Below are 19,443 nucleotides of genomic sequence, written 5' to 3' on the forward strand. Positions count from 1 at the left end.
TTAACCCAAACCTTAACAACCAACGACCTTCCACTCAGTCTAAACCAAAAGTTAGCATTAGTATATAGGCAAGTCTTATGTCTCTCACACAGTGCATTGATGGGCGCTGTGTCTCAGCCACTACAAAGACACCTCAACAAATTTATTATGTTAACTGGATTTGCTAAAAATGACAATATTTGTTGTGCATTTACTTCTATTGTAGGAACAAACTGGCTTAGAACGATGAAGAAAATCTGAAGGAAATAAGAGATAAATTAACACAATACTGGTTTTCATTAAAAGGTCTGTATAAAAAGAGTCGTATTATTTTTTTTTTTTGGTTAAAGCTCGTACAACAAAACTGACAGGTCAGGCAAACTGGCTTAATCAAACTAGCCGCATACTGGAGCCTTCTGTGACATAGATTCTTGATGGAGGGCGCTTTAAATCAAAGTGGTGTTAAACAGTAGAAAATATTAGTTCTAAGATTCAGTAACCTGGATCTGCAACAACAAGCTATATAAAGTGAGGATGGCAGGTGAGACAAACTGTCACATGTAGGGCACCACCTGTCTGAGAACCATAGGGGTTATGACAAAAACTAGAGAAATCCTTTGATCCTGAAAAAGATCTTTGAAGGCTTCAGGACTGGCAGAAACATCCAAACTTTCGCAGAAGTTCAATTAATCGGCAGTAGCTACCCTCTGCCATAGGATACTGAGGTGTCCAAGCCCACTGTGAGGCATAATCTCAACAGCATGTCCTGTGTTTGCCCTAGGATGTCTGCAACTCCTCACTGTTGGGTCTGTGTTTCCACAAACCCCGCTAATTCTAGAGACTTATTCATCATGAAGAAAACAAGACAGTCGATCGATCCATTACTTGCACAAGGGAGGCCTCGTCTGTGTCCAGCACGACAAAGAACCCCAAAATGGTGGCCTCCTCTCGCTGCCTTTTATTGACAAACTTCAAACAATAGTTTACAAAGCACCTCCCCTTGCAACCCCCCTTTGGTTACAAAGACAAGGCACTGTATGTAAATGTATACACTGAGTGTGTGTGTGTGTGTGTGTGTGTGTGTGTGTGTGTGTGTGTGTGTGTGTGTGTGTGTGTGTGTTATGTGAGAATGTGAGAATGTGTGTGTGAGACCTCCTGCTGACCAAAGGGTCATAAACCCAGGAAGCTTACATCAAAAGAAACAGATCTTTCAGATAGGATGTATCTACAATAAAACCTCCCCCAGCACAGAGTGGCTGGAGAGGTGGTCAGAATCAAAGGAATGGCTTTGATCCTACTGCTTAAACTAAGACTGTACAAATTTAAGAAACACAATGGCAACATTCAACAATTAGACTTAACACTCACCTAGGAGGCACAGAGCTTGACTTATGGAGAAGCAGCAGTCAGTTTGACTAAGCCCCACACACCCTGATTTTCACTTTTGTCTTTCCATAATCAAAAGGTCTGCATTTGTTAAGAATGTTGCCTGTAGAGATTTTGCCTACACTGACACAGAACCAAACATATTTGGCCTGGCTGAATCGTGCATTGGCATTTAAACAGCTGTGTCTAACCCCATCCTATCCCAGTTCCAATTTTAGACCCAAAGCTGAGTCTTGAAACAGCCCTGTGAAGAAATTAGGACTCCACTTAATGCCCCAGTTTCTGAAACATTCACACTTTTACTTTTTCTTGTTCACAGAGAGCCATAGGTTGTACTGCTAGTGAAGAAACTTGTAGAAATAACACAATCTTTATCTTTACTCCAGAGCTCCAACCTTAGTCTCAGCTACGGTAGTTCCCAGATGGACTCAAAACTTTTTTTCCCTGTAGGTTTGTCTCAGAATGCTGTATGAAGAAGTGAGACAAAGAAAATACAGTGGGGCAAAAAAGTATTTAGTCAGCCACCGATTGTGCACGTTCCCCCACCTAAAATGATGACAGAGGTCAGTAATTTGCACCAGAGGTACACTTCAACTGTGAGAGACAGAATGTGAAAAAAAAATCCATGAATTCACATGGTAGGATTTGTAAAGAATTTATTCGTAAATCAGGGTGGAAAATAAGTATTTGGTCACGTCAAACAAGGAAAATCTCTGGCTCTCACAGACCTGTAACGTCTTCTGTAAGAAGCTTTTCTGTCCCCCACTCGTTACCTGTATGAATGGCACCTGTTTGAACTCATCATCTGTATAAAAGACACCTGTCCACAGCCTCAAACAGTCAGACTCCAAACTCCGCCATGACCAAGACCAAAGAGCTTTCGAAGGACACCAGGAAAAGTATTGTAGACCTGCACCAGACTGGGAAGAGTGAATCTACAATAGGCAAGCAGCTTGGTGTGAAAAAATCATCAGAAAATGGAAGACATACAAGACCACTGATAATCTCCCTCGATCTGGGGCTCCATGCAAGATCTCATCCCGTGGGGTCAAAATGATCATGAGAACGGTGAGCAAAGATCCCAGAACCACACGGGGGGACCTGGTGAATGACCTGCAGAGAGCTGGGACCAAAGTAACAAAGGTCACCATCAGTAACACACTACAACGGCAGGGAATCAAATCCCGCAGTGCCAGACGTGTCCCGCTGCTGAAGCCAGTGCATGTCCAGGCCCGTCTGAAGTTTGCCAGAGAGCACATGGATGATACAGCAGAGGATTGGGAGAATGTCATGTGGTCAGATGAAACCAAAGTAGAACTTTTTGGTATAAACTCAACTCGTCGTGTTTGGAGGAAGAAGAATACTGAGTTGCATCCCAAGAACACCATACCTACTGTGAAGCATGGGGGTGGAAACATCATGCTATGGGGCTGTTTTTCTGCCAAGGGGACAGGACGACTGATCCGTGTTAAGGACAGAATGAATGTGGCCATGTATCGTGAGATTTTGAGCCAAAACTTCCTTCCATCAGTGAGAACTTTGAAGATGAAACGAGGCTGGGTCTTCCAACATGACAATGATCCAAAACACACCGCCCGGGCAACAAAGGAGTGGCTCCGTAAGAAGCATTTGAAAGTCCTGGAGTGGCCTAGCCAGTCTCCAGACCTCAACCCCATAGAAAATCTGTGGCGGGAGTTGAAAGTCTGTGTTGCTCAGCGACAGCCCCAAAACATCACTGATCTCGAGAAGATCTGCATGGAGGAATGGGCCAAAATACCAGCTACTGTGTGTGCAAACCTGGTAAAGACCTATAGTAAACGTTTGACCTCTGTTATTGCCAACAAAGGTTATGTTACAAAGTATTGAGTTGTATTTTTGTCATTGACCAAATACTTATTTTCCACCCTGATTTACGAATAAATTCTTTACAAATCCTACCATGTGAATTCATGGATTTTCTTTTTCACATTCTGTCTCTCACAGTTGAAGTGTACCTCTGGTGCAAATTACTGACCTCTGTCATCATTTTAAGTGGGGGAACTTGCACAATCGGTGGCTGACTAAATACTTTTTTGCCCCACTGTATATGTAACCCCCCAAATCATAAAGTTAAAGTGGGTTTATCCCACCTTATCTAAACCTAGCGGTCATAAAGTGCAACTACTTTCCTTGAGGGAAATCAGCATACACACAGTGTCTCACCCACTCACACATATCAGGTCTAATTTGTGTGACTCCTCAGTGGTTTTCATCATACTGAGGTTTCATTGTCTTAGCCATAGCAGCGGTAATTAAGTTTGAGGGAGGCTGTTTGATGGGATTGAAAGATGTGAAATTGCCTCTCATAAGTTCTTGCAGAGTGCTAAATCACAAAGCTACTGTACTGTGTGTGTGTGTGTGCGTGTGTGCGTGTGTGTGTGTGTGTGTGTGTGCGTGTGTGCGTGTGTGTGTGTGCGTGTGTGTGTGTGTGTGTGTGTGTGTGTGTGTGCGTGTGTGTGTGTGTGCTCACGTCAAATCACTCCCTGAAGTCTAGTTCCTATTAATTGAGCACCAGTCAGCATTTACACTCTCAATCTTCAGTATCAATATTCTGCCAATACGGTTCTTTCTGTAAGTGTGATAAACTGGCTGCAACTGCTGGCTGCCAACTTCATCCTGGCATTGCATTACAACATAAGGTGAAGTTCACTTTTCTATACGGATGTGCCTCTTAAAGCCTCTACATTGCTTTAAATATGAATGTACTACACTTACCTTTTTGCAATGACCAAGCAACATGTAATTTTAAAGGTCTGTCTTCAGTAGCATACCTTACCTCATAATAGTACTGAACACACCCTTAACAGCTCATCAAATATAGAATAGGTGGATTTACATTTACTCAGGTTTCATTCCATTTAGTTAATGACTGACATTAAAGGGCATGTGCCCAGATATTTAGGTCTTGAATGTTGAAGTTTGGACTTGGGCTAACAATCCTATCATTCAAAAAAGTTAGTGAGAGTGAAAAAAACCCATCTTCTTCTATTTATACTAGCTAGCGAGCCTTGTGGCAGTCTTTGTAATGAGTGATCTTTTAACTTGTAAATAACAAAGACATTATCTATAAATTATTTTTTATCACCACAAAAATCATTTATAGATAGTACGATAATTTTGTAAAACAATGTTTTAGTCATTAACCTGACCTGTCCAGAGGTCAAGAACTCCTCCTTAGGACAGCTCTATAAACTATTTTGTAAACTCTTAGTTTCTCTTTATTCCTTTTTCTTCCCTTTTCTAAAAAAAAACATGCAAAATATTTGAGCACAACACAGACTTTTTTTTTAATCAATATTAAAGTTTTGTTGGTGAACTTGTGACCACACATGATTGACTGACTGTATATAAAGGTGAGGATAAAATAATTACTCCACAATGAAACAGAGCAACATATTTTTAACATAACCCCCGATAACCTGAACTTCTATTGAGCAAAAGCACAAGCCACTGCTGTGCAGTGATGTGCTTTAACTTTGTAATGCTCAAAGCTTGTAAAATCAAGTTAAAACTGAGCATCGTCTTCCAGTTTACACACAGTACAAAAACTTCAGCAGGAGTTTGAGCTGCCGCTTGAGAAAGCATCATGCCAAAAACAAAAGAAATCAGCTTAGACAACAGAAAAAGAATTGTTGATGCTTACAAAGCAGGAGATGAATTAAAAACCTTATCACAGAGCTTCCAAATGTCAAGAACTGGAATGAGAAGTTTCATCAAAAAAATTAAAGAGAGCTACACTGTGCAGAATAAGCCCGGCAGAGATTGGAAAGAAAACTATTGAGAAAAGTGTCTAAGGCTACGTTCACACTGCAGGCGAAAGCGCATCAAATCCGATTTTTTGACCCTATGCGACCCATATCCGATCATGCTATGACAGTGTGAACGGCGCAAATCCGATATTTTCAAATCCGATCTGGGTCACTTTCGTATGTGGTACTGAATCCGATACATATCCGATGTTTTAGAAAGCGACTGCTGTTTGAACGGTCAAGTCGCATTAAATCCGCCTTTTACGTCACCGACACAAGACTGAAGCCAATTATCAGCGCCCGAGAAGACATCGCGAACGCTTCCTGGCCATCCAGTGTAGATGTCAGTGAAACTGTTGGGAAGACAACGTAAACATTTTATTTGTACTGTATAATCTGCAGATTCTGACAGAAATCTACAGCTATCCTTTGAAGCACCGCTCCTCTCTTAAACAGCAATAAGGATCATTATTAGGTTATTTACATTATTATGTAAATAACAAAATAACTTAAAGCAAAAATTGGGAAACGTGAAGACCGAAGTCTTTATATTAAGGGCCATCAGTCAAACAATACTGTTTGCTCTGGGTCTAAACAGAGCGCGTTGTGTGTGACATCTTCTTTTGCGCATGCGGGCCGCTTTGAGCGTTCACACTAGAGAGCGTTTGCTGTCGCATTTTATTTGTAGTGTGAACGAGCAGACAAAAAAATCGGATTTGATCAAAAAATCGGAATTGAGCATTAAGACCTGCAGTGTGAACGTAGCCTAAAGACCCCAGAACAAATGCTGAAAACAGTAATGAACAATTAGCCAAGTCAGGACTTTTGATCTCACAATCATGAGAACCTTAGACAGAAATGGACTGTGAGGTTACAGACCAAGAAAAAAGAGCCCAAGAAGAAGAGACACTTTCCAGCCAGACTGAAATATGCTACGGAAACCTGAACAAAGATGATGCATACTGGACATACACGTCAGATGAGATGTAACTACTGTAGTTTTTTGCCACAGAGACACTGCATACGTTTGAAGCAAGGAATCTTTCTTTGTTTTTTTTCTGAAGTACAACCCTAAAAAACAGTGCGCCCAGTGAAACATGGTGGGAGTTTTATGCTGTAGGGAAGCTGCAGTGCATCTGAATCTGGGAATCCCACCAAGGTTGAAGGATAATCATAAAAAAAAAAGATATGTGCTGATCCTAAAGAAAACCTCAAAGAATTGGCAGCAAAACTGGGTCTGGGTCATCGCTTTGTCTTCCAACGTAATCAATACACACATCGCCCCTGGAGAAGAACTACCTCTAGACGACCAAAGTGAACAAAACCCCCCCGACTTGAATCCAACTGGAAATCTGTGAGGTGAACCAAAGGCCAAGGCGCATTCCAGAAGACCATCGCAGACCATCAAGGCATGTTTAAGACGTGCCGAAAACTACAATAAACGGCTGCAGGCCGTTATCTAGCAAAAAGGATATAAAATTGACTAGTAACAGTCTTAACCCTGGTAGTTTTTGGTTTATGTGGTATAATATTGTTTCTGTGTACCAAGTAACATATTTTAAGTGTCCAAAATAAAAATAGAATGTTTAAAAAACCTGTGTTAAGAATTCTTTGCTCTGTTTAAAACAAAAAATAATAATACAGGGCCTAATAATTCTGACTTCATTTGTAAAACATCGTCATACCCGTGGTGTTGACATCCATATGAGATTCTAAATATTAAAACCTCAACATTATCATTAATCAAAATACTAGAATTTCAGTCATCAAAACTGAACCATAAGCATCTTGGGTGGGCTGTAGCTTACCACAGGCTATATTATTTGTGAGCTAGTTCAATTAAAAATTCTACAAAATGCACCAATATCACAAATACAGCTCCAACTGTCTGAAAACTTGTCAGAGTGGCCACTATCCACATGAATGAGTTGGATAAAAATATTTCCCCTCTGTATAGTTGTTTTAAAGGTGGAAAGTATCTGTAGAGGCCAAAACTGTTTGTGTGCAAGGCTGTAAACATGCTGTTTTTAATGGGAAGTTTTAACATATGAGTTTATGGGGATTGACCTGGAAGCTGGTCTCAAGTGGCCATTAGAGGAACTGCAGTTTCACTGAGTAAAAGTCAGATGTGTCATGCCATTTGAAGTCTCTGGTCTGCTAGTTATTTAGGTTTAATATTCAAGCTCATTTAGATACTATATTTAGGCTTAGAACTATATATATCAAAGCTGCATTTATCAGCTGGTCTTTAATGATGTTTGAAAACACCCGTCTGCAATGTCTGAAAGTAGGGAAAGTAAACCGAAAAGAGTTGTATGACAGCACAGACCATCAGTCTTTTCATCAGTGTCATTTAAACTGGGGGTAAATTATAATTTAATTATTTCCTTCTGTAAAGATGTTAGAGGTTGGTTGTTGTTCTTCTTAACCTACCCTAACAGAGCTTTCTTTTGTGGATTTGACTCTCCTCTAGGACTTAACCAAGCAGCTGGACGAGGTGACCCAGAACTCGGAGATTGTGGAAATCCGTCAGAAGGAGGCTGAATGTGAACTAGAGGCAGCCAGAGACCGAGTTCAGCAGCAGGCAACTGAAATACTTCTCAAAGCCAGTAAGACCCACAATCTCTTCCCTTTCTCTTTTCATGAGACCTGTGAATTCTTGCATCCGCACTAGACTCAAGATGCACTCTATGCTTTCCGTGCAAACACGTCAAACATATCGACTAACAGCTCCCCTCATCTTGTCTGACACATCGTTGCCTGTTACACTTTAATAGCATGTTGCTGTACTGTATATCGGGGCTAATGGTGTTCCCGGTCCCTCAGAGGCTGCTAGAAGAAGCCTTGCTGACGACAGTGCCCAGTTTGTCTGTGTTTATGTGCACATGTAAATGGCTAAATAGGTGTATGTTAGAATCTGGTCTAATGTCTTATGATGTATTTCCATCACTACTTTGGTTAACAACATTGCATAAACATTACTGTCTGAAACGTGTGAGCAATCGCAGCCACTTTGGTGCGGAGTCATTCTCGGCCCATTAGCTCCAATGAGTTCGTTGTATCCAATGAGAGCATTTTATCACTTTCCACTGGAGCTGCTTGCATGTTAGAGACAAATAAGATCCAGCTGGTAAATGCAGCCATGGGAGTCTCATTTACCACACTACAGATCAGAGGACCTCTCAAGGTTGTTTGCAAAGAAATGACCATGAGTCCTTTTTGCCTTTTAAAGTGCCTTTTGTTTTTTAAGTTATAAAGGTAAAAAAAAAGTGTAAGAGTGGTAAATTTCAACTTATCATCCTTCAACAATTACTAAATGTGTAGTCTTGAGTTTAAGTTTTATGGTTTGTATGTCCAGAAATGTCCAGCACATTTTCACTCCCAGCTCACATACAGATGCTTGATAAGGACCCTTTCTTGCCACATTGGGTGTCCATTCATCCATATATTTTCCTAACAGCTTATCGAGTTAAGGGCCAAAGTGGGGCTCAAGCCTGTTCCAGCTGTCACGGGGGAGAGACAGGGTCTCTAATCCATTGCAGGGCTAGCATAGTGACAAAAATAACCTTTCAGACTCTCACTCATACTTACAGCTAATTTAGAATCAGCATTTAAGGCCTCTCACAATCACAAAGACCAATCAGTTACTAACTGGCTACCACCAGTTGGGTAACAAAAATGTTTATTTCCAAACTTGTGGAAGTGAAATCGGTCACAAAAATGGCTGCAACAAAAATTTCTTGTGATTGATTTAATGGCAAGCAGTTTGACACGATCACCTGTAGTTCACAGGGAAGATGGAAACTTATCTTCAGAGAGTTGTTATTTACTCTCCAAGTTCTAGTTTCACTAGAACTTGGAGAGTAAATAGTGAAACTAGAACTTAGAACTTGTGTGAAGCTTTCTAGAAACAGAATTATCGCCGCAACTAACACGTGAAAAAACAACTTTTACTTCCTGTTTTGCATTGTACTTTAACAGTTTCACTACTGCTCTGGGAATAGTTTTAAAAGTATTTGTGGGCATGTCAACATTTTCATTGCTAACTACTGGAGAATGTAGCAAGCCCCTAGAGATCAAAGCAATCTCAAGCAGGTTTTCAGTGAAGAACTGTATAGCTCTGAAGTACCCAGAGACAAAGACATGACAAAGCAAAAGAATTCTAGCTCCACATAGAAAGGCCCCAGGGAGTTGTAGACCTTCTTCCTATGAGTCAGGGTCAACTATGGCACAATCACAAAACTGAAACTTTTTGACAGCCCCTCGTTGTAGCTGTGTTGGCAGCATCAATAAGAACCAGCAACATGCTGATTGCATCAGTTGAATATTTGTATTCTTCTCGCCTCTGCTCTGCCATAGGTCAGATAAGCAGTCTGCAGGCCACCCAGATGACCCAGGAAGCAGCCATCAGAGACCTGGACAACGAGCGGAATCGGCTGAAGGACAAGGTGGTGCGAATGGAGGAAGAGAGGGAGGCCCTTCAGAGCCAGGGCCAAGCACTGGATGAAAGACAGAAACAGCAGCTCCAGGCCCTGGAGAAGGTGCGTGTGTGTGATGGTGAAGTGTTTTGTATTCATGTCGGACAGGAAGCAGCTCTGTTATGAATAACCAATAAGTCATCAAGATGCAGAAACTGATCTTTTTTGTAGTTTGCTTCACACCAGTTTAAAATACAAGGACTGTGAAGAAGTCAGTGCCCATACTTTTTAGTGTAGTGGTCCAATGTCGATGGAGTTGAGCAGTAATAAGTAATACCTACTGACATCAGGTTTTCACATTAGGGTTACTTTGTTAGAAAAAAAATTGTACCCAAAATGTTATTGTGAAACCCCAGCATGAAGCCTTGGTCTCCTGTATTTTTTTGTATTTATGTGCATTTTAAGTAGTGAACTTGTCTCTCCTGACCATGTGACCAGGATCAAGCAAAAGTAGATTTAAACGTAGACTCTAGTCCAAATTCATTTTTCAAGTTTTCTTTTGCTTGCTTCTCTTAGTTTGTGATACTGACTGTACAGACGAGACTGCAATCCCCATGTGAGGCTGATGTCTTTCCCAAACCAAGTCTTTACAGAAGTAAAAAGAGCACTTGATTTTAATTATTGATGTATCTGAGAGAGTTGTACTTGTAGGCGAAGTCAGATTTTTAGATAAGAGCATGTAGATTTACAGTATGCATAAATACCCGCCCTGTCTATCTTTCGTTAGTTATTTTGGCATATTTAGTGCGTTGCAGAGGAATTCCTAGGGATTAAGAAGAAAATTAATCGTAGGTCTGCAACAAAGTTTAAAGCATGTCATCTGTGCAAGATGACCTGTGGTCGTCAAACAGTTGAAAGGGTCAAACTTGTCGATCACAGCTTTTACAAGCTCTGAAAAAAGGACAGCTGCTCCTCTTTTTAGAAAGCGGGACTCTTAAAGGTCAGATGATTTAAGCAACAGCGTAGTCAGCAGACCAACCGCAGCCGATAGTAAATGTCAAGTGTTGCAGCCTCATGTGTGTTTTCCCATTCTTTTATATCTGACATTTGTGCAGTGTAATCCTCTGGGAGCTGAAAGACTTCTCCCACTGAGTGTGGTTGCTGTGAATTTAGATGTCTTCCCAAGGATAATGGAAGATCTCAGATCACTTAAACTTCATGCCATCTTTCTTCTATGGCTGAAGCTAAATTTCCAAACCTTTCAACACTGATTCATCATTATAAATTGGCTCTTGATGAAATTTATGCAAACTCAACTAAATTTGATAAAAGTTCCCATCTGACCTCGACGGGTTCAGTTGATTTATTAATGTAAAATAACTTTATTTATGCTTAATGAAATTTTACCTTCACGCTATGAATGCTTTTTGTATTAAAGGTCCCAGAGAGGTGGGTTGAATTTTTTCCAATGTATTTTTGTGTCACATAGTCTACATGTTTTCTCATCTGAAAAAACACATTGAAAACTTTTATTTATGTTGCGTGAAGTCACAACAACAGTTGCCTCAAAGCTCTCCTATAACAATACAGAAAAAACAACAATCAGATGACCCTCTCTGAGGAAACACTTGTCAACAGTGGGAATGAAAAACGCCATTTTAAGAGAAAGAGACCTCCAGCAGAACCAGGCTCAGGGAGGATCAGCCATTTGCCACAACTGGTTATAGGTAACTGTTACTCAACCAGTTTTACACTCCCTCTAACCTAAAGCCAGAATCTCTATTTGGTTCACGTTATTTATAACCAGCTTTGAGCTGGTTATAAATAACGTGAACCCGTTTCTGTCTCCTCATAACTGTCTGAAAAGAACTTTTCATTTCAGGTAAACTTAAAAGAATTTTCTTAATACAGTGATATTTTAACCCTTAGTAGTGAAATGGAGAAATTACACTGGTGTTTGTATTATACTTTGGACATATCACCTCGATCAAAATGCAGTTATAGGGTCTCAGGACCCCCAATGGAGCAGCAGATCAAAATGCTGCACTGAACATGAGTGTCACAGTAACTGAATGTTCCCCTCTAAAGTTTAGTAAAGTGAGTAAACAGAACATAACATGTAATGCCAAAAGAAAACAGTCACAAGCTGAACGGGCAGTGAAGCAAGAAATTGGGAAGAGAGCATTCCCATCTGCAGTAATTTATATTTGGCGGTGCAGCTCTGTTCAGGGACCGCTTCACCCTTTACATATGAAAGCCAGTGGCGAGGAGGGCTGCAGCAGGACCAGATAGGGAAACGGTGCCAACAGATGAGACACTGACCAAGTCAGTTAAAACATGGAAGGATAATTGACTGAAGTTATAAAGAGCTAATTTACTTTTTCTGCTACACTGAGACAGAGTTGGGTTGCGAAGTGGCTTGAAACCGTAAACAAAACAAAAACAGTAAGAACCATTCATAATCAGCTATAGCAGCCCTGACTCAGATGGGTTCATGAGTGTTTTAGATGTAAATACTTACTGCTAAAAGTCCCGTAAAAAACAAATGCTTTGTACAATTGAATGATAGTGAATGTATCGTATTTGTAAAATAAATTAAAATTACCTTGATGTAAACATTGCAAAGATGATTTTTATAATTACATTTAATTGTTAATGTAGTGATATTTGGCACAGTTCCTTCCAAGTGAAATCCATATAAATTTGCATCTTTTTTGGCAATGCAGACCATGTTTTCTTCTTTCCTTGTTTTTTTAAGACAAAGATTGGATCAATTATGGTTCGAAATAAGCAACATTAGTGAACAAGAAGAGACGGAACTATAATGATAATTTCATTGACCTGACTTAATTAGGGAACATGTGTGAAAAGTCATTAGATTAATTGTTTCCTTGGTTTTCATTTCGGTTCCCTCTTATTACCATTCTCTCCCATTTTGTTTGCTTTTATTTCTTTGAGTTTTTTTCCTCTGTCTCTCTGCAAAAGGAGAAATTAACCTCTCAGGATGTTCATGGCCTGTTGTTTGTGTCACACTGTGGAGATGTGGCGCCCATGGCTTTGTTGGCCATATGATAACACAGCAGGCTTGCCCAGTTTGTTAGATGTTGTTTTTGGTAGTTTTCCAAAACAGCCTTTGGTTCTGAGCAATTACTGCACACTAATATGATCGTTCTTTGATCGGAGATTAAAGTTTTTTCATGTTGCTGCCAGTGTCTGATGATCTGCCAGACACTCAGTAGGGTTAATGAAAATTGTGAGGTTGAATGAGATATAAACTGTACATGTTTTAGGACAGTAAAATGTGTCATGCTGAGAAGTTATGTTGATCAGTCAGTCTAAATGACTTGAGAAGCTAATATATTCACATTTTTCTTAAGCCTAGTATTTCTAGAGTTTAGTTTAGTGGACAAAGGAAGAGTTTTACACATTACGTTTATCACACTTAAGCAAACATTTAATTTGTAATGAGTGAATATAATTTGTAATGGGCTCTCTGTGGTTATGTAAGCATTTAGTATCACTAAATAGGCTGGGGAGCTATTACGCTATTAATTCTGAAGCAGTAAATTTACTGCCATTAAAGTATATAGAACACTAGGGTATTAGTATGTCATAGGATATGATTTTTAATACCATGAGATGCCGATACAGATGTCTCTCCATCTAATAAACCAACAACAATGTTATAGTTTCTGCATCCACCACCATGCAAGGCTCCACTTATGTCCATTGATATAAATTTTGTTATCAGAGTGAGAATATCAAGGGAAGAGGGTGGAAAAGTGAGATAGCATGGAGATTAAAAATAGTACACCGGAGTACTGGGAGGGTAGGCGTTCAAGAAAGAGTGAGGTGGCAAAGGAAAAGCTTACAGTCAGTTGTATGTGAAGCTGGACACACTATAGATGGACAAAGTTGATGAGCCGTCAGAGAAGTTATGTGAGGGGAGGTACAGGACATTTATGAGGACAGCAAGACACTGGTGAGGTGTGTGGTAAGAGTGACAGATGGGTTCAAGTTGGGGTGAGATTAAATCTGCTCAGAGCCCCTACTTGTTTGTGGTCATGATGGACAGGTTGACAGCTGAGCTCAGGGAGGAGTTTCTGTGAACGCTGATGATCACAGATGATATTATGATCTGTAAGGAGAGTAGGAAGCAGAGTCTGGAGAGGTGGAGGTATGCTCTGGAGAGAGGAGGAATGAAGCAAACAACAGAATGAAACAATGAAACAAAACAGAACATGTGTGTGAATGAAAGGGAGACAGGTGGAAAGATAAACATAAAATTGGTAGAGTTAGTGAAGGTAGATGAGTTGGAATACTTGGGGTCAACCATTCAAAGTAATGGACAGTGCACAGGAGGGGTGAAGAAGAAAGTGCATACAGGGAGGAGTAGGTCAGGTGATTTGTGACAGAAGAATATCAGCAAGACTGAAAGGGAAGGTTTACAAGATGGTAGTGAGTCCTGATTTGATGTATGTTTAGAAATTAGAAATGAGTGCATCAGAGGGACAGCTGAGGTTGAGCTGTTTGGAGATAAAGTTCAAACGAGGGAAGGCTGAGATGGTTTTGACATGTGCAGATGAGAGAGAGTGCATATTAGGCTAAGTATTTTAAATGTGGAGCTGCCAGAGACCACAGAAAAGATTCACAGGTATAGTGAAGGAGGACATGCAGAAGGTTGGTGTGACAGAGGATGATATTAGTGATAGGATCAGATGGAGGTACCAGCTATCTGCTCAAAGGTGTTCTTAGCTTGGTTAGATGTTACTTCTCTTAACCATGGAATTAATTCTGTCTTCATCCACCTTAGTTGTCTCGTGTGTCTTGCTGAGACACGTGAAATTCAACATTTTAATTCAACTTCAGATATTATGTCTGCTTCATTTGTTATATAATAATAACTAAGCTATGAAACTGCTTGTGAATCCTCCAATTACTTTTGAACCTCTAAAAATGTGATCTGTATTTAAAAATGTCTGTAATTCCTAAACAGTTAACGGGATTTTTTTGTAAAATGTGATATATATTGATAGTTTGATTTGAAATTAATTAAGGCTGGCATAGTCTATATGACAGGCCGGACTCAAACGCTACATTCAACCTTTCATTCGCTACATCAAAGTAGACTGGTGGACTGCAGAAGTTTTACTAGATGTCATCTGCTCCACCTCCCACCCTGCTTGTTTACATCTATTACAGCAATTAGCGAGAGGGGAGGGGAGCTGTCGCGGCTACAGTGCAGTGTACAGTGCAACCCTGGGTAAGTGACGGGTGGCTGCGTAACCCAACAGTGAGTCGGTGACACTGATGACATTTGCAATTAGTTTAACAAACATATATTTGTGGTGCCAAAGATTAATTGTTCACTCAGCTAATCCCTCGCTTCTATTACCAGCCACTTAGCCTCTTTATTTATTTATTTTAATAAAATAACCATCAAATAACGCATACGCTTGTCATCAGTAAAAATGCTGTCAGAGCCTTTAATGGCCTACCTGAAATTCAGTATGTGGACTCCTGAGACTGAGCAAATTTAAATTTAAAAATATATATAACCTTATTTTAAAAATTATTTTTATCAGTTACTTTCAAGTTTTCTTCCTGCCATCCCTTTCATGTCTGCCTGTAGTACGCCCTGATGTGCTACTGCCACCAGATGATTGGTGTGGTGCCAATCTCTTGTTAGTGCGCAAAGAAACCAGGAACCTACCCAGCTCCACAACCAGAGCCCACATGTTAACTTTATCTACACCTTTAGCTACAGTTTTTTAATCCGAGACACACAACGAACAGAAATTTCCCACTCCCTTTCAACATGTAAATTAATCAGAATGTTTTTTTGTATGTAATTTGTATAGTATATTTTTTTTCTCTCATTTCTTTTCTAAATGTACTTGTATATTGTTCACATGTTGAAATAAATTACCAATCAAATCAAATCAAATCAAATTTAAAGCTGGAAACAGAGCTGCTGATTTTAACTCTAATCTCATTAGTAGTCAGATAATCTTGGTATAGTCTTTAATAGGATATGTTCCCTCAGATCGCTCACTGTGTGAGTCAGCTCAGCTCATGTGTATTACAGTTCCCTTGTGACTTTTTTTTGGCGAAGTTTAGCCAATTAAAGTTTTGTTAAAGCCATGCAAAGAGGAAACAGCTGCTCTCCTGATTAAAACCAAACTTTAGCGCTTGCATATTAATTTTTTTTTTGTCTGTTTTGTCTGTTTCCCCTGAAAATCACTATTTTTTGACTGTAGCCTTGATTCATACTATAATAGCTTCCCAATGACAAACCCAGTGCACTGTTGCTGGGTACAGAGGGCATTTGTTCTTGCCTGTCTGCTCATCTCTGAGTTACACAGTTTATAGAGCCTGACAACAACCTAACTCTGCAGGACTTCATTCGTTCTCCTTGTGTCTCTCTAAACAACATCTTTTCTACATCTGTTCTTCACTGCATTTTCTGCCTCCTTGCTCTGCTATTCTACAGCTTCTCCTCTCATTTCATCCACACATAAATCACTGCTGATAACTTATATTCATTCTTTAAATGATGCTCATTACATATTTTTTTTGTGTTTATACTCATTAACTTAGCATTTTAACTTGGAATTTCAGGCTTTTTAATGTTTTTCCTCCTCTTAAACATCTGTCACGTCTGTAACTCATCAGTGGGTCGCATTAGAAGTTCGTTTTGAACAAATTTTCACTTTTTTCTTAAATTTAAAATTACTATTGGATTTATCTATACAGATGAGCATTTTTTACAGTACTCATTAGTTCAGTTGCAAGTGCAGTTTGTAAACTTTGACACAGTGTTGTCTCAAATTAAATGATCTAAGTTGTGCACTTAATGTACATAGATGACACTGAGAATTGTGATTGTCTTGCTAGCTCTTGTAACTTGGTTGAAAATTTCTCAGGTCCCTCTCTTTCCTGCAGGCAAGAAGGGCAAGAGTTTTACTTACTTGTTTGACTGTACATCATCCAGGTACTTGTGAAGCACTTCTAACCATAGTTGATTGTTTGAATGAGTGTACAACACTGGTACATTGACATTTTACCACTAGGAGGTTTTGTAGTAAGCCAAAATGCATTATGACTAAAACTAACACTGCTGATGTGTTTGCCTTAAACAAATAATTCATATGTAAAGTGATACTATAGATCATCAAAACTGTTTCCTGTATGGACACCAAAGTTGATATTTGGACTTGTCCAAGAAAACAAGAAAAGAAAAAAAAAAGTGAAAACAGCCACACGATCAGGTCAACATATCCTGAACTGTTTGGTCTCCGTATTGCTGCTTCTTATTTTATCCCAAAGGTCACTGTATTATACGCTGTTGTCATCATCTTGCGATGTCCCACTGCAGAGTCAAATATAGTTTCTGTGCACCTAATTTAGTTACATTTTGTCAAACATAATATTACATGCCTGCCTATATTAAAGATCGTTTTACAATGTTTAAAACGTGTTGGTCAGAGTCTTCAATCAGCAGCTGTTCATTTCACTTGGGACTTCACTACAAAACATCCCAAAGTCTGTTTGTTTCTTTCTGCATGAACTCAAAGACCTACTGTTTAAATAATGAGTTAAAAGAAGTTCTCCTGTTATCAGCTAGACTGCTTTAGCATACTTAAAAAACACAATACCTGAACACCAGTGTGATAAAGACCGTTGGACATCTAGAATCCAAACGATTGTATCTTTACTTTTGAGACTGATAATGGGCTTCATTGTGTCCTAATCAATAACCCCATTATCAGTAATCCCAGATAGGCTGTGCCCAGGCTTTATCAACTTTTACTGTTCAAAGAATAACACATGAGAGTGACGTGGCGAGAAAGAGTAGCACTGTATAGAGGCAGCCTGGAGGATTATCCCCAAGCAAACGGTGGCAATATGGCTGAATAATGCAGCATATGTTGTGAATGTCAGCCCGAGCTCTGTGTCTGTCTATCGTCTATCGCAGAGCTCACCTTTGAGCATAATTTAAGTTCGCACGTGCGTTTTCGGTGTTTTTTAGACCCTCCGTGATGAGAAAGTGTCCCACGAGAAGGACGTGAACAGTCTGCGAGCTCGATACGAAGAGGAGACCAGCCAAATGAAGGAGAGCCAAGCTCGAGCTCTGGAGGAAGTCGCCAAGAAGAACAGGGTGACCCTGGAGACCGCTCTCAACAACGCCGAGAAGGACAAGAACCGCCTTCTGGCTGTGAGTACACACACACACACACACACACACACACACACACACACACACACACACACAGGGACATGTTTTCATTGTTTTCAAGGACAGAAAGACATACAGGGCTGGCCTGGGCCCTTTATTGTAAATGTTCCAGTGTACACCTCTGATATGACGAAGGTTCTTCCAGACCAGAGCCTTATTATGAAGTGAAGCATCTGACACATGCAATCATAACAAAGGTCCCAACTACAAAGAAGAAACGACTACATTTAAAGCTGGTGTAGTTATTTAAAAAAAAATAGATAATCCAGCAGGTTGAAACCGAAGTAGTTGGAGAGGAAACTAGAATTCTGCAGTGCCTCTGGCCTCTGTTTTCAGGCTTTACTAAAATGTAGCCTGTGAGGAGGGACTTGAGCAAATTTCACACTAGCCTCGGTGCAGTAGTTTAAAGAAAATAGTGGGTTGAATGGGCTAAACCAGTGCATCTCAAGTTTTCTTCCTTTGTCTGTTAAAACAAGCCAAAAAACATAGAGTTAAAGGTACAGTTTGTGAAATCTCACCACTGCTGTAGATGTCAGTAGCTTGCTGATTGCCGTCCATTTCTGTTTTTTTACTCCTCTGAAATTTAAGTGCGTAATCCTAATTATGGCGGCTGTAGGTACAAACAACTCTGTCAGTCTGCTGTTTATGTCAGCTGGGTGTCCATGTGGAGCCTCTGGAGTCAGTGAAGCTTATTTCTCTCCAATACTGAGGTGAGTTGTTGAGGATGTACAGAACCTTTCTGTTGAGAAGTGCTGCTGTTAGCCGGCCTTAGTGTTGTTGTTGTTTGTGTGGGTCGCCTGTCTAATCTGCTGACTGTAGCTGGGACAATATCACGAACAAATAAGCATGTTTATGCATTTTTGAGTGTTAAAGCCCAGTGTGTTTGAGTGTTTTTATGTCATGTCACTTTCTAAAAACACTTTTGTATACTGCAGCTTTAAAACATGGATGGATCAGATGGTGGGTTCACAGGGCACAATGAATGAAAATCAACAGGGGTTTATTTTGTGATTGCCGCATCTTGAGTAATCAGCGATTATTGCTCGAAGCCGAAGGAATGTGAACAGCTGTATGCTAATTGATCCTGCATCATCAGGCCCGGAGCTATTCTCAAGCCGTAAACATTCTGTTTTTCGAAGAATTTCTGATGGACACCAGATGTGACAGTAAATTAACTTTTGGTGCATAAGTATTTTTATTTGTTCTGATGCATTAGATTTTTTTTTTTTAACTTTATGCACTTTTGAGCTTTGGTAATATTTTAGTCACAAGACAATGTGCAGCTAAAAATATGTCAAAACATGGTCATCGCGTGGTGCCTTGCTATCGCCGATTTGTGTGCTCCACCATCCAGCACAGTCGCCATTACTGTGATGGGAAATCATAGTGACAGTGTCTACTGGTGCCTGCTGACAGTGACAGCAGTACAGGTAATTGGGTTAATAATGGAAGGTAGTGGGCCCGAGTTGCTGTTTGCGATGATTAGAAACTAGTGATTGGGCCCATAAACATATCAGGAAATGTTTAGTGAGGTCACAGGGAGAGTGAGCTGAGGGCCATTTCCCCAGTTTTTCTAGTGCAGTGGTTCCTGGCTGACCAATAAAAAGAATCACGGTTAAGGTGCTTTTGCATT

General features: G+C 40.0%; 1 protein-coding gene across 4 annotated transcripts in view; it reads left to right on the forward strand.

Annotated features, from left to right (window-relative positions):
• fam184ab (family with sequence similarity 184 member Ab) overlaps positions 1-19,443 on the forward strand; it is a 221,265-nt gene that overhangs the window by 108,859 nt on the left and 92,963 nt on the right. For all 4 annotated transcript variants that reach the window (XM_086264896.1, XM_086264897.1, XM_086264898.1 and 1 more), the window contains 3 exons: positions 7,627-7,762; positions 9,513-9,694; positions 17,604-17,789. In XM_086264896.1, coding sequence (XP_086121022.1) covers positions 7,627-7,762; positions 9,513-9,694; positions 17,604-17,789 — 504 coding nt within the window. The remainder of the gene's footprint in view (positions 1-7,626; positions 7,763-9,512; positions 9,695-17,603; positions 17,790-19,443) is intronic.

Source organism: Aulonocara sp. 'chitande type north' Nkhata Bay, linkage group LG15 (genome assembly GCF_057382095.1).
Source record: "Aulonocara sp. 'chitande type north' Nkhata Bay isolate Kocher_YH1m ecotype deep benthic linkage group LG15, A_spYH_male_GT1.1, whole genome shotgun sequence".
Classification (NCBI taxonomy): domain Eukaryota; kingdom Metazoa; phylum Chordata; class Actinopteri; order Cichliformes; family Cichlidae; genus Aulonocara; species Aulonocara sp. 'chitande type north' Nkhata Bay.